The sequence below is a fragment of the Rhinichthys klamathensis genome, unplaced genomic scaffold (assembly GCF_029890125.1).
Source record: "Rhinichthys klamathensis goyatoka isolate OS25496 unplaced genomic scaffold, OSU_Roscu_1.1 h1tg000370l_1, whole genome shotgun sequence".
NCBI lineage: Eukaryota > Metazoa > Chordata > Actinopteri > Cypriniformes > Leuciscidae > Rhinichthys > Rhinichthys klamathensis.
In genome coordinates, this window is record NW_026606878.1 from 1,113,197 (window position 1) to 1,128,585 (window position 15,389).

The following is a 15,389-nucleotide window of genomic DNA, read 5'->3' on the forward strand; positions in this document are numbered from 1 at the left end:
TTTTTTTTTTCTATTTCTATTTCCCAAACATCTTTACTGGACAGAAAATTATATTCTCCAGTTGCATTGATTCTTTACTGCAAACAGGTTTCCTAAACACTTCCTTAAACACATTTAAAACTCTCTTTAGGATGGAGTGCGTTAAAAAAATGGATCAGTTCTTTGAGCAAAATCAATCCTGTATATAGAAAAATGCATAAAAAACACCCCAAAATGCACCCAAAGAACATTGGCAAATGAGTGTGCTTTTGTAGTAGAGACAAATTTTTTGCATCATAGACGTACTGCATTTCTTATGTTTTTCAGTCAGGATTTTTGGCACCATCAAAAATCAGATCGCATGAAGTCATATTCAGGCATCCTCTGAGATTCCCGAGCATTATTATCCCAGCCAAACGCATGACACACCTCTGATTTCAACAGTTCTGCTGCCCAGCAGGACCGACCGAAGCCACACACACTCACACTTACACAGTTCCTTGATTCCACTGGACAGTCATGTGGTTTCCACTGCCAATTTCACAACGCCAGATGGAGAGAGAGTAATAGAGTATGTAAAAGAGAACGTGTGTGACAGTGATTGGAGTATTTACTGGGTCATTGCTCTTGGCTTTGTATCTCTCCACATTTCTGGATGGGTATATTTAGCTCTCATATCCAGCACTATAACAGAAGATGACTAGGAATAAACAAGTCCTCAGAAGGTTCATTAAAACCAGATCAGTTCTGTGGCCTTAGTCTGAATTCTAGCCAGAGACAAATTGTGTTCCGGCTCTGGTTTGTGCAGTTTCAACAACATTGGTGAGTGTTTTGCTTTTGGTGAACGCCTAGATGAAAAATGTCTAGAACACCAAAGCCTGTTTGTTAGAAAAAATATATGGATTTTAAAGTTAAAGAGAGTTGGAAGAGAAGGATTTGAATTGTGATTTATTTTTAAATGTGTATATAAAAGTTAACTTTTACAAAATTAGAAATGCACAATACCGATATTGTTGATTAGCCAATATTATTTTTTACTTAGACAAAATATATCATTTTTTATATATTATAAAATTCTATAATATAATTTTATAATTTGATTATGTTTTCTAATTTTATATAATGTGTATATAAAAAAATATGAAATGTATAATATCATTCATATTAAAATATATAATTTTGAATTATGTACAGTATATTTTTTAATTCAATATTTTATATATATATATATATATATATATACATATCAAATCTAAATCATATCAAATCAAAATTATGTCAATAAAATATCAAAATATATATGGTCAATAACCGTTAAATGGCCAAAATCAAAATTCTATACTACAATTATAATAATATTAAAGAAGAATAATTAAGAGTAATGATGAATAGTAGGACAATAACTATTTAAATATGACCTCTGTTGACCTTTACCCTCTGATGTCATTATTTTCTTCTCATTGACCTCAGGATAACGAGGGAGACTGGAACCTGGTGATGCTTGTTGCTGTGGCAGCAGCAGCAGTTCTACTCATTCCCAGTTTCACCAGAGCTCTGGCCTGAGGGCTGGACAGGAAGTGACCTCATCATCTCACTCTGCCCATGGTACACAACTCTATCACCCCGACCACATTTAACCAACAAATGTGACCTGAAACCATTACTCACCTGGGTCATACGGGAACACAACTTGATGCTTTTTGATGTGTATTGTGATGCTGGTTGTTCGCCGCCTCAACTGCTTTGCTCTGCTTTTGTAGACAGTCATATCCGCTTCGACCAGTAGTGCTACAGACACTGATGCCATGCCGTGGGTATTTAAAAGGTCCGAATGGAGGAGCTTCTGATTGGTCTAGCTCCCCGCTTTCCATTTCATGAGTTGTTTTCTTTCCTTAATGGACAATTGCAAAGGTCCTCTCGAAACAATTTGCCTTATCACTTTTAGATAGAACATTTGCACAATTTACCTCTTTGTTGGCTATCAAAAACAAACAGATCTCTTGGGGACTGAAGAGGATGCCGTCCTTCATCAACAACGCTTTGGATGCAGCATATTGCGTTGTGCTTCATTGCTTTTTGATTAGGTAGAAGCATGCAGTATTTATTTAATCTTCCTGGATCTTCCCATTTGTAATAACTACGTACTGAAGTCTGAGTACTTTCAGAATGGTTTGTGTTTAGATTCAATATCTGAGAACTTCTTTCACTTTCATCCATGGCATGTTTATAACTCAAAAACTCTGTAGGTAACTGTACAGCGTATCTATATGCTCATTTTACATTCATTTTGGTGAAAAAAAAGGAAGATTCCAGGTGAGTTAAGGTTATTCCAACAGGTAAACATGCTTATTTTAAACTTTCCACAGATATTTTTGTATCTGAATTGTTTATTCCAACACATGAAATGTATAGATTAATTTTGTGAGTGTAGATTGATAAATGATGCTAAAGAGTGATAGATATTTTTATACAAGGGTTGACTAATCACTAAATTGACACTAAAAGAACTCTGAGATGAGTATAATTAACAAGCACATATCTACTGTAACTCCACTGATGTCGCATTGATGATTTCATCTGAGGTTCTTTGCTCTCTCTCTCTTTTTTTTTTGCATGTTAGCAATGCAAAACACAGCTGTCATATTTTCTCTCCAAAGAAACTGAGGCAAAGTACAGAGTTGGAACTGAAGGTTATTACAGAAAGTACAAAATGTCATAAACAAGTGGTTCTCAATTGGCCTTTTGGGACCCAAAAATAAGTCGCAGGTATATTTTCAAAGTGTCAGCAGGGAAAAACAGTCCGACGGTTAAAATAATGTAGCAAAATATAAAAAAAGCTCAAATAAGACCTTTAAAAAGGTCTGTTGTAGTCTGTAAATCTACCCAAATCATGGTAATCATTTTGCATATTGTTGGGCCTATGCAGTTCATGCTAATATTAATACATTTTAACGTTTGACATATGTTTAAGTACAAAAAATCTATTTCAATAGCATGTTTGATGGCCACTTAATGTGTAAAGTGAAAACCAGTTGAGAACTACTGTCATAATCTCTTATAGAAAACCATGACATAGATGTTTCTTACAATGCAATTCAATCTGTAGCATAAATCCATAGCATGAATGAATCTAGCTTATAAAAATGCTAGAAGCGGAAACTTCCATACTGCCTTTCACCAAAAAAAGTTACGACGATAAGAAACTTGTCTTAAATAATGTATGTTTAACTAAAGAAGTTTGAAAGAGACAAATACGTACTTAAATGTAGCTTTTTACATCAGAAGTCACAATTTTGAGTTCTTTGTGTGGATGCGGACTATTATAAAAGTGCCCTCCTGTAGGAAGATTAATATTACTGCCACTAAACTCATATCCATCATGAAAGATTCTGGGTAAGAGCCTTGAGGTACTATTGCTATGAACAGAATCTATCAGTGTATCTATTACTATAATCGTTTCTGGTATACACACAGGTTGTCTTTTTGTCTAATTTTTTAACAGCACAAAGTATCAACGTGACTAAACAATAGTAGACATAGACGGTTGACTAGCGTTGTGGCAGTGGTCTTCGTAGTGTGGTTTTAAGACTTGGCATTAGCTGTTGCCGAGTCTCAGTGTTTGGGAATATTTACAGTATCCCAAGGTCATTCCAGTGCCGTTTTCTGCTACCCCGTTGATAGACTCAGAACTCAGTGGTAGCACAACTGAATGTTCAATGTATCAATGGTCAGCTGACTTTCTATAAGAGTGCATGCTACACAGTGACTTGTCTTTGAAATAAACTTGCTATTTGTCCTGCCCCGCATTGGATAGTTTGTTACTTTGATGAAATGGAATATGAATTTTTCATTATTTTACATCCAAATGAGTCAATTATGAGTCAGAACAAAATTCACACACTTCCACTCAGCACCTGTAAATGATGTAATATGTACAAATTGTGCATTTGCATGTCCGTGCCAGTAGATTCTGCATGTTGAGTGATAGAAACCAGTTGTAGATTTTAGCTGCTGTCACAATTTTGTTCCAGTTATAGACGTCGCATGCATTGTCCAAATCTGCAACTTAACTGATTTTCTTTTTGTGTGTGTTGATTATATGAAGACCAATGTATGTTCTCTTCTAAAATATTACTTTATCTGTTGCTTATGATTTGAAATTGTAGCAAATAACTTTTGGAAAGCCCAGTTTTTGGTTATAGTTTATTTTACAGTACGTGGACTTTCAATGTACTTATAAAGTGTACTTGCCCAGAAAGTACTGAGTAAGGTAACCTCATGGGTTATAGGTTTAGGAGTGTGTTCAGGCCAGGGTTAGTACCTAGTTATTACTACTACAATAAGTACATGGTATGTACATGGACTGTAAAATAAAGTGCTATCCTTTTTCTCTAAATAGACCTTATTACGAAATATTATATGAAGCGATTCACTTTATCAATGAATCTTGAATGTCATTTTATCTCTATTTGAAGTCCATACTGTACATTTCCACTCCAGTTCTCTCTTCTGTTCCATTTATCTTCTATTTAAAGTCTTTAAGTTGTTGAGAGAATTGCAAGTTGTACAGACCAACACAATCGTTTGTAAATGCGCTTTAATGGATGCTGATGGGTGGTAAATGTATGGAAATGCCAGTATGTGGCGATGCTGCTGCTTGTCTGTATATGGTTGTGTAATTGTAACTGTTCTGTACAGTGTCTTTGATATGTTTACATGTTGTCCTGCCTTACCAGGCATTTATTTAAACATTAATAATAACAATAATGATATTTGAAGTATTTTGGTAACCATGTATATTTTGTAAATGAACAGGAACAAATAAAGTAGTTTGTCCAGAGCATCCTGATTTAATATATGTGCTCGTTTATTCTGATCAGATCAGAGCTAGTTTTTGTTTCAGCCTGTTGTTGAATCATAAGGTGAGCTGACATCCATATAGCTTTCACCAAATGATAAACAGATGTCCCCCGTCATTCCTCTGACCTTCACATTTGTATTATTCGTCAGTCCACATCGAAGCGTGCTGAGGTTCTGAGTCATGGCTGTGACTTCATTGTGAGTATATGAACCTCTTCTATTCCTGGGTTTTGTGTGTCAGTCTGTGGAAAAGGTTGCTTTTCTTTTGGACACATCTGAATTTATGTCTTTGTGCATGACACATGTCCACGGGGGTCCTTCTTTTCCAGTAATAGTGAACCATATGCCTGTATATGGTTTAGTCACCGTTTGCCACAGGAGCAAACACTCTGAATTACAATAACTCATTCTGTATTACTGTTACACATTCACTGTATACATTTCAGTACAGGCCCATAGGATCTCGCAGTTTGTTATTGTAATGAATTTAGTCCTGCGACTACTCTATAGCACAACTTTTTATTAAATGTTTGTCATATTTTCATAAAGTGTTTAAACCACATATATGAGAACGTTTGTAACATGTCAAATGATACAAGCTTCCAGGTTGTGACATTTGACAGCACTGGGACCCAAGGTCATGAAATGGTTTGTAAGCAGTTTTTTTTGGGGTCTGAATCATCATTGTTTACATGACGGTTACATGATATGGCCATATCTCTGTAACAACAAGGTTTAAATGGCACAAACCGTAAACTAGTAGCCCCAGTCTACCCTTTCATAATCTCACAATCCATAGCTTCTAGAATTTATATTATCAGAATATATGATTTATCATCCTTATGGGGATATAATGATAAGAATGTGGGGAATACCTTGAACACACACACACACACACACACAAGGTATAGCATTTAACATAACCGTTTGTAAATACATAATATATACATACATTATAACTTTAAACTTATGAGTTACCTTAATTTTTATTTAACAAGGTATTATGTAAGTTAGCCTACTTATTTGAATTTAAAAAATGTGGTAAACTGTGCACTGTATCTGTTATTGGCTAATAACATTTTTAACATTCACATTTTTATGCATTTTTTTTACAAGTCATTATTATGACTTTTTTTTTACCACCTATATTAGTGCCTATGCCAACAGTTTAATGACTAGGCCTATACAGTAAGGAACTGTAACATGAACAGTTAACAATATCTCCAATACAGCTAAATTTAACAAAACTGTTTTACAGTGTATGACTTCATTGACTGGAATAGAGATTTGTCAGTTGGGGGCCATAATATTGTTTATTAATAAACTCTCATAGGCTACTATTTATTATGTATTAATAAATAGTCTGTCATGCCTTTTCTTCAGTATAGGCTAGCTTTCATATTTAGCACACTGTTAAAATATCTCACAGACTTAATTATGCTGTCAGTTGCTTTTTCCAGTCCCAATTGTTAAAAGAGAGCCCACGTTTTACAACAAGCGCAACTCCAGCCCCCCAGTGCCCAATTTGGGGTTCCTAAAAATAGAAATGACAGTCACAACTGTCGCGGCGCTCGGGGTCTGTCCAATCCCCTTCCCCGTCGCGCGCTTCGCCCAATCGGGCGCCGGTCTCACTATCTCGGTCAGATTAGAGAATCACCCATCGCGCTGTTGTATATGGTCATGATGACAGCAGCATACCAGGAGATCCTGCAGACTGACGTGTGAGCCCTGCCGGAGGGGTCTCAGATTTTTAAAGCGCCTCATGCTTCATTTAACCATTCAAGTAGGCTATATACGAAGCCGCGTCTGTTTTCCCGTCTTTCCTTTTATTTCAGAAAAGTTGAATGTAAATCAAAGCAGGAACGAACTTTCTTTAACAGCGGTCTAAAAAAGTGGCGGCTTGGAAGAATTTAAAATTTAACGGAAATAGCGGAAATTAATTTGCTCTGCACTAGTTCGTCCTTAAAAAGTGTTTCGACGCTGGTTCCTGTCCGACAAATAGTCCTATCTCTGCTTTTTTTTCCGCAAGCGCTTCCAACTTTCTTCCGTTTTCTTTTCTTTTCCCCCGGCCTTTCCCACTCCCCCTCGCGCTGTAAAAGTCTAACAGATTGTCGTATAACGTTAAGAGGGGTGCACGAGAACATCGGGGGAAAAAAACATGATGAGCAATAATACATACTACGACCAGCAGCTGCCGCCGCAGTATTACCAGGGCACCGACAACGGCGAGGACGGAGACGAGGAGATGCCGGCCACGGAGAAGGACCTGGCGGAGGATGCGCCCTGGAAGAAGATCCAGCAGAACACCTTCACCAGGTGGTGCAACGAACACCTGAAATGCGTCAACAAAAAGATCAACGACCTGCAGAAGGACCTGAGCGACGGGCTCAAGCTTATCGGGCTCCTGGAAGTTCTCAGCCAGAAGAAAATGTACAGAAAATACCACGCCAGACCCAATTTCAGGCAGATGAAGCTGGAGAATGTGTCTGTCGCGCTGGAGTTTCTAGAAAGGGAACACATCAGACTAGTTTCTATAGGTAAGTGCTGTTTCGTTGCGTATACATTTGCACTCGACGCGGTGGATTCGTTGAGATTTTATGCCGCCTAAAAGTTGTTTAAAACAAAACACACAAAAAGGTTTTGCTATGTGTAAATATTTAATTAAGTGTCTAGCAATGACTATTTGTGCTGTGGTAATGTTATCGTAACGGGACGCGCTCGAGCTGCGAACTGTTGCTATGGTTACCTCATCAGTTGAAGTTCTTGCTATATGACTTAAGGTGATGATACACAGGGCAACTTTTTGAGCAATGCTGCTGGGCAATGTTGCCGTCAACGGGCAACCAGATGAGACACAGGGTCCATGACCGATCTAAATTATCCAGATAGAAATGTATTTCCCATTTTCAATGGGAAAGTGCCCAAGCAACAATCGCTCGGCAAGATTGCCCAGCAACATTGCTCACATTGTTGCCCTGTGTATCATCACCTTAACTTGTAATTTAACTTTTTTCGTTTGTGAAACATTGTATCAAAATCTTGAAATGAATACTTACGTAGGCCTATGTGTATAACGAAAGCCCCCTCAACCGCTTGTTTTGACTCAAGCCTTAATTAGAGTTGTAAGACCACACAAACTACCCATAATTAGCCTGGTTATATGGGGTTTGTTTCCATTTTAACTGTAAATATTGATTCTCATTTGTTATAATTCCATTAATGATCATTTTGGAAGGACTGAAGTATTATTAGATTGTCCACACACACTTATATTTTTTCTAAACAATAGAGATGTCCCTGAAGAAAATGTCAAATGATTTTTTGCCGTTGTGTAATAGCCTAATTTGCACATTGAATACAATTTATATTAAGTTTCATTAATAAATATTAGGGCTATATAAAGTTTAACAGACTAGTATAACACTTGTACATTCAAATAGAAAATATGAATAATTTAGGCCTATTATGATATTTCTTTGAATGTAGCCTTTTCAATGTGATTATAATGCAATTAAATTATCTTACACTATATGTTAATGTTATACATCAGAGTGACAACAATAATGTTTGAAACAGAATATGCATTATCCATTGTTAAGGCTGTTGATATATTGGATATCAGATAATGCTGATAATCTCAGATTGTCAGATGAATTAGCCTGACTGATATATTGTTCAATTTATAGATACATTTTGCCAATTTGATTCTTTGATGATTTCTGTGATCTGACATCCACTGCTCCTTATCTTATTCAATATGAGGTAAAAACAGATCTTTGAACAGCACTTTTCTTCCTAATTTTATACCCCTTTGGAGCACAGTCCCAAACCCAGATTAGATGCAATGTTAGTATGGGTTTGTGGATCTGCCTCATTTAGAAAAGACCTGCATACAAAAAATGATCATTGATTAGAATGTTTCCTTGATGTGTGAAATATGCGTTAAGAAGGTGTTTTTTATTGCATTTATCTAAGTGTCTCTCTCTGTATTTAGAGATATTCCAGTTATTTTAGTGGTAGACTGACAGTCTAATAGGAAGGGCATCAACATCACTTCTGTAAATGCGGCTGATTTGGGAGAACTCTCATATGACAATGTCCACACTAGAATTCATTATGTTTTATCATAATGCACCAAATATCATACATATTAATAAAAAGCATGTTTCTAGATCATCTTGGCTTCTCTTATAGAAATGACCCTGGGATCTGTTCTTGGGTCAGTGTTGGTGTTTTTGCAGTGGGAAAAGATCTAGATTGTTCTGGTGTCTGAGTGGTGGGTGTCAGGGCCTGGCAGCATTGCATTCTTTCAAAACAACTGGGCATACTGTACAACAGAAAAAGGGCAATGTTCATTAGTATTGTGGAGCTGGTATGTTGATAGTAAAGGCTTGATTTCACCAATGACAGAGACTGAATGAGAGTGGCTTTTATTGGAAGGGACTTGACGCAAGATGTGGCCATCTTGTTAGTTTGGGGGAAGGAGCCAACAGTCTCACACACTGGCACATGACACATGACAGCAGTGCTTTCAGCCCGTCTGTCATTGGCAATGAGAGGGATCTTTCCAGAATGGCACCTGCCTCTCACATCCCTCCTTACGCAAGAGTGTAGGGTGAAAGAGGTGCAGGAGAAACTCTTGCACTCTCGTCCAAGAAAGTGTGTGTGTGTGTGTGTGTGTGTGTGTGTGTATGAACTGTGTCACATGGGGTTGGCCTGCTGCCTCTACAGGAAATACCACTCACCTCATTTATTTTATCGCTATGCACTCACTCACTCATGCAGATGTGTGAGAATATATCAATTTTAGCGCTGTCAAATCGATATATATATATATATATATATATATAATGATATGGTGATGGAAAAAAGTGAGATGGGTGAAAAAAATATATTTGAATGCTTTTACTTTTCAGGGGAATGCAATAGTTTTGCAAGATAATGCAAATGTTGTGGGAGAGAACACAGTTTCTCGGGAGGAACACAATACTTTTTGTGACAGAAAGCTAAAGTTTTGCGAGTAAACGCAAAATCTTTGAAGTATAATTTTTCCTCTCTTCTCGTATTTTTTTTCAATCATGTCCCCATAGCGGCTCCGTAAAATACAGCTGTACCAGGATCAGTGATCTTTCCATATGAAAAATACAAAATATAATATTGTTGAAACATAAAATAATGCTGATATAGGGGAAAACCCTTGAGTTTTGGGTGTAAGTGCTGATGGCTCTGGGACAGGGATCTTCAGCGTTTCGCCTCTGGGTGAGTGATTGATAGATAGACAGCTGCGCTCTGGGGTCCATCAGTAACAGGTGCTTTAAATAGTCCTACTGGCCCAGAAGAAAGCCGGGACTGAGGGGGTTGCTGGAGGTTATTTGGATAGTAATTGAACGAAAGAGTGAGTCATGGGATAGTTGATGAGCACATGTTTGACAAAACTTATTAGAATGAGTGTCCCCCTTTTCTCTCCCTTTTCGTGCTTAACTTCAGCTGTCAGATTTTCACAGGCTCTGCCAAAAAATGATTAATAGTTATTTTTAGCAATGTTTTTTGGGCAGTTAAACCATATTTTTTCTGCATAATATTTGCTTTTAAAGCCCCTAAATAAAGATTATTTAATGTATTAGATATAACCTTGTTGTTGTAGATGAGTAGGCTAAATCTTAGGCATTCCAATTTAATTGTTTTATTTATATGATTAAATATTAGCCTGTAGCTGGCCTACAATCGAGTTTGGTATTTATGTTCTGTATTTTTAAGTTGGCTTGTGAGTTTTTTTTTTAAATTTAACACATAAATGAGAGGCTGACAATGTATATTTATATTATATATTAATTATTAATTTATTAATTATTTTATTTTTTAACTTAAAATTAGTATTGATTTATTTGATTTGTTTTATTCATTAATTATTATTATTATTATTACTAGTATAGTAGTATTGTTATTGTTACTTATTGTTATATTAACATTTTAATTTTAATTAATTAATTATTATTTTATTTTTAACTTAAATAAAACATTTATTATTGATTTGTTTGTTAAATTTTTATTTATAATTGTTATTAGTGTTATTATTACTTATTGTATATTAACATTTTACTTTTTGCAATTTCAACAAAATGTTGTCTTCAGCAGTGACAATGTAGCTCTCTCTCTCTCTCTCTCTCTCTCTCTCTCTCTCTCTCTCTCTCTCTCTCTCTCTCTCTCTCTCTCTCTCTCTCTCTCTCTCTCTCTCTCTCTCTCCCCCTCCCCCTCCCCTCCCCCTCCCCCTCCCCCTCCCCCCCCCCCCCCCCTCTCTCTCTCTCTCTCTGAAGTAAGTGTGCTGAAAGGGAGTCCCTAATGACATATGCTGTATCCCAGAGGGGAAATTTCATTTGATTTAAAGTTAAGTTGTCGTAGCATGTTTCCCTGAAGTGCTATAGTGTCTTTATCAGCACAGTGAGTTATTTTGGCCAAAGTCATGCACTGTTTCTCTGCATGTAACACTTTCCTGGCTCATTAGATCTTTCCTCAACTGCTCTTCGCTGAGAAGTAGCAGTTGGTTTTATCGATTCACCCCTCTTGTTTACCTCTGACATTGTTTCTGGTGAATGTTGTGTGTTATAACTTTTTCTAGGCTTATCTCCAGCTTCAGCTCGGTGTAATCTTTGGCCACGAAACGAAGGATTTCCATCCAAAATATATGAGAGTCAGGCACGATAGAAATGACTATGGCTTTCTTTTTATGAACAACAACAAGCAGTCTTTCTGACCCCCTTCTTGTGTCCTCCTGCTTTCCGCGTATAACAGCGTCTTTAATTGTTACCATGTGTCAAAGGCTAGTCAGTCCACTGGAATGTTCAAGCAAGGCCAGTGAACACCCCTACACACACTCACTCCCTCCAGAGATTTGACATGGGCCGCTGTGGTGCTTTCTCCAATGTGTCCCACTCGGTTTATTAATATCTCTGGTGAAGAAAGCCTAAAATGTGCTGTTTCTACCGTTACATACAGGTGCATCCTGGGTAGGCGGATAACAGGTGTGCGTGTGTGAAACGGTTGTGAAACCGCTTATAACTCCTTTGTTCGTGTGTGGGAAACTCAACATACAGTGTTAAACAAGAACAACAGGACAGTATTTATTTATTATTGGTTGTATTTGGATTATTAATCACTCTTAATTGCCAAGGCATTTTGAGGTTAAACAGTTTATTAGAGAATTATCTTATATGAATTTATAGTGCTGTGCTGTATTTTAAAACCATTGGATTCTGATGCTGGAGTGATTGAATTCGGTTCATGACAGCAAAAGGCCTCACGGTATCTGCAAGGGCTTATTCGGGATATCGCTTGACACTCACTGTGGATTCTTCTGTTACTGTATAAATCCAACACCATCTTCAAACTCCAGGATCATGGGAGATCAGAGAATGATGGAAAGCAGACGAGGGAAAAAAGGGCGAGTCGCTTTTGATTATGAATGTGGTGCTGGAAGGCTAACCGAGACTTCATCTCTGCTGTAAGTGATATCTGAGCCTCTCCAATGTTTTCAGCTGCTCACTGTGGTGTTTGGATAGAGTTACACATTGTAGAACATGCTCATTTGTTTTAGTGCACGTCTGCAATCCAGAATTGACTGGTTGCTTTGCTTAAAAAGATTTCACAAGATTTCACAAAATCCTGTCATCATTTAATCTCCCTCTTGTTGTTTGAAACCTGTATGAGTCATTCGCCAAACACATGTAGACAGATATGTGAGCTATTTCTTTTAATAACAAAACAAGATGTCTTTCTTTGTATGGGCAAAACCAGATCATAAACATTCTAAAAAAAAAGACTTCTTTAGTGTATTCCACATACATTTTTAGGTGAACTATCGCTCTAACATGTTATTTACACTACCATTCCAAAATTTGGAGTTTGTATACTTTTATATTTTAAATTATTATATAAAAAAGCCTATTCTATGCACATCTCTGTCACTCTATCTCTACGGTAGCCGTACCGGCTGTCGAGGTTAACAGTAGGGTCAGGGGTCAAGATCATAACTGGTTTGCCGATAACAGCCACGTCAGCATCTAACAGGTGTTTAACAACAGTTATAACTCCTGTGTCCTTTGAAATATGTCTTTTTTACATTGGCCGGCGTAAAGCAGTTCTTCTGTCTTGTGTTCTCCGTGAGGCTGGGAATCAGACAGCCCAAGTGCACTCTGGGGTGTTTGGTGTCAGCAGTGTCAGGCGCGCGTGATGATGTCATCAGCTGCCTGACCCTGGGTTGCCAGATTGGCTCGGACAAGAAAATCCCTCATCGTCCACATGGTCAAATGTCTTCGCCTCCCTCATGTCCTCCATCCTGCACACAGAAATAGACTGACTAAACCCTGCAGATTGAACAGGACTTAAAGAGAGGTTTATAAATGGACAAATGACTAATAACATTATATTTCCCCGGCACTAACAGTTTAAAGTCTTCATGATATCAAAATTGACAATTCGGGTTTTTGTTTATGGAATAATCCAGTATTTATTATAAATGATTTATCCGTTCACATCATTATTATACATTATTATTACAGATGCCCTCATAATCTTTAATCAAAATAACCTTCCCTCCCACTTGCAGAGACATCTCTTCTCTAATGACGTGTTTTTCGGCGTACGTTTTTTCATGTTTGAGAAGCCGTTTCACTTATAGAAACAGTAATGCTTGCCTTAGCAAATGCCATTAATATTTTCCATCCATTTCATTGTGGTTTAGTGGAAGAGCTCTTCACCATTTGAACTTCCCAACAGGAAACCCAGATGTGAACTTTCTCCCTCGTAACTCTGGAAAGGACTTTGTCTTCTCTTTTCCTATGAATGGTGGACTTTTAGTGGATTCCACTAAGAGAAACAGACGTCATTCAGAGTTCTTTTACAAAAGAAGCTTAACAAGGGCAGTAAAAAGCCCTTCTGACTGACATTTGACAACTTTATCCCAAGCCTGGACTGTGTCTTGAAGTGTTTCTGTTGGACATTAACATAGAAATGGCTGAGACGTGCACAGCTAGGCTAATGGACCATAGGCATGTTACAGGGAGTTAGTTCCTACAGGAGCATAAAGGATTGTGTGCACGTGTGTGTGTCTGACTGTCTGTTTATAGCAATGTGACCTGAAGTGCTGACAGGTCTGCTCTAAGTGTTTTTAACTCTTCTCATTCTTTATCTTTGCGCTGAAAAAAAAAAGTGTTTTTAAAACTTGTAATAATGAAGGCAACCATTTTCTTAAGTTTAATTTATTAATTGTATATCAGTTTTAATAACATTATTTTATATAATTTTATATTGAATTAGTATTAAATATTTTTATATTTGTTTAACATCATTTTATTTTTATATTACTTTATATAATAATTATATTTAAGGACAACTTTGCCGATATTTAACCAGCTTTGTATTGTTACAAATGTCGGTAAATGTACTCTTTCTCTGTTACCTGCACACAGATATACCCATGGATTTGTTTATTTTGTGGGTATCTGACAAATTTAGCAGATATCTGGGTTCAAACATGGAGAAAGAGTACATGTTGTTCATTTAAATATATTATCAACTATACAAAGCTGGTTGAAAATTGGAAAAATTGTCCTTTAATACATATATCAGTGTTTCCCACAAGATTTTGCGAGACTTGTAGGTGGACCACTGTCCTTCATTTGTACATTTTAAAGTTAAATGCATCAAATGAGAATTCAAAATTAAGAGCTTCAAAAGTCTTTGCATTGACTTTTACAAGGACTTTAAAGAGGACTCAAACCTCTTTTTAGTTGTGATATGTCTCTTAAAATGTTATTAAAATAATAATAATACTTATAATCATACTGTAATCATCTGTCCACAATGTTGGAAATTATGCAAATGTGAAAATAATGCGTAACTGTTGCCCGTTGCGTTCCGTAAATTCTTCATATAGACACTTTTTAGACACATACACAGTGTGCCTGTCAGTGCTTGTTTACAGCATTTGTACTCTTTTAGTCGAACTCTTCTTGGCAAATGCCTTGGACGTTCTTAAGTGAGCCCTGGGGTGACGGACTCTGTCCTGATTCAGGCGCACTGGAGGGAGACTGGGACAAAGGCTCCTATGTGCCTGTTCTGGATGGAACTTCAACTCCCAAGCTTTGTTGAGGGATTGAGGGAGGGAGGGTGACTGCATGCTGCAAGCAGACAGCTAGAAATGTGTGTGCCGTGAGTATATCGGGGCCTTTAGGCCCATGAGGGGGAAGGCAGATCTTTGAGCACATCAGTTGTTGGTTTAGGATGCCTGTTAGCAGCTGTGACGGCAGCTGACTGGGTTCACTCAGGAGAAGAGATTGGCTGAGTGCACTGATAACTATAAACAAAACCACTGTCTTTCACACAGAAAAAGGTCACATACGAGATCTTCCTCCTCCACTCATTAGTCCACCTCTGCTTTTCTTGTTTTTCTTTTTTATCCATATTATCACTAGACTCAAAAGTTGAGGAAATAAGAATGGTTTTTTTTTTTTTTTTTTGGTGGAAGTAACATTGTTTTGAAATGCCTCCTCTGT

At 37.2% G+C, this 15,389-nt stretch overlaps 2 protein-coding genes across 15 annotated transcripts in view; both read left to right on the plus strand.

Annotated features, from left to right (window-relative positions):
* LOC130069559 (coiled-coil domain-containing protein 136) overlaps positions 1-2,817 on the plus strand; it is a 29,807-nt gene extending 26,990 nt beyond the window's left edge. For 2 of the 3 annotated variants that reach the window (XM_056233491.1, XM_056233493.1), the window contains exons 10-11: positions 1,450-2,109; positions 2,145-2,817. Coding sequence is in view for 1 of the 3 variants with exons in the window: in XM_056233492.1 (XP_056089467.1) it covers positions 1,445-1,542 (98 nt within the window). In the remaining 2 variants the exon portion in view is untranslated. Of the gene's footprint in view, positions 1-1,444; positions 2,110-2,144 lie in introns of all 3 variants that reach the window. The other variant, XM_056233492.1, reaches the window with a different exon arrangement.
* A 4,037-nt stretch (positions 2,818-6,854) lies between these two features.
* Positions 6,855-15,389, plus strand: part of flncb (filamin C, gamma b (actin binding protein 280)) — a 50,331-nt gene continuing 41,796 nt past the window's right edge. For 11 of the 12 annotated variants that reach the window (XM_056233478.1, XM_056233479.1, XM_056233485.1 and 8 more), the window contains exon 1: positions 6,856-7,376. In XM_056233478.1, coding sequence (XP_056089453.1) covers positions 6,998-7,376 — 379 coding nt within the window. In that variant the 5' untranslated portion in view covers positions 6,856-6,997. Of the gene's footprint in view, positions 7,377-15,389 lie in introns of all 12 variants that reach the window. The other variant, XM_056233480.1, reaches the window with a different exon arrangement.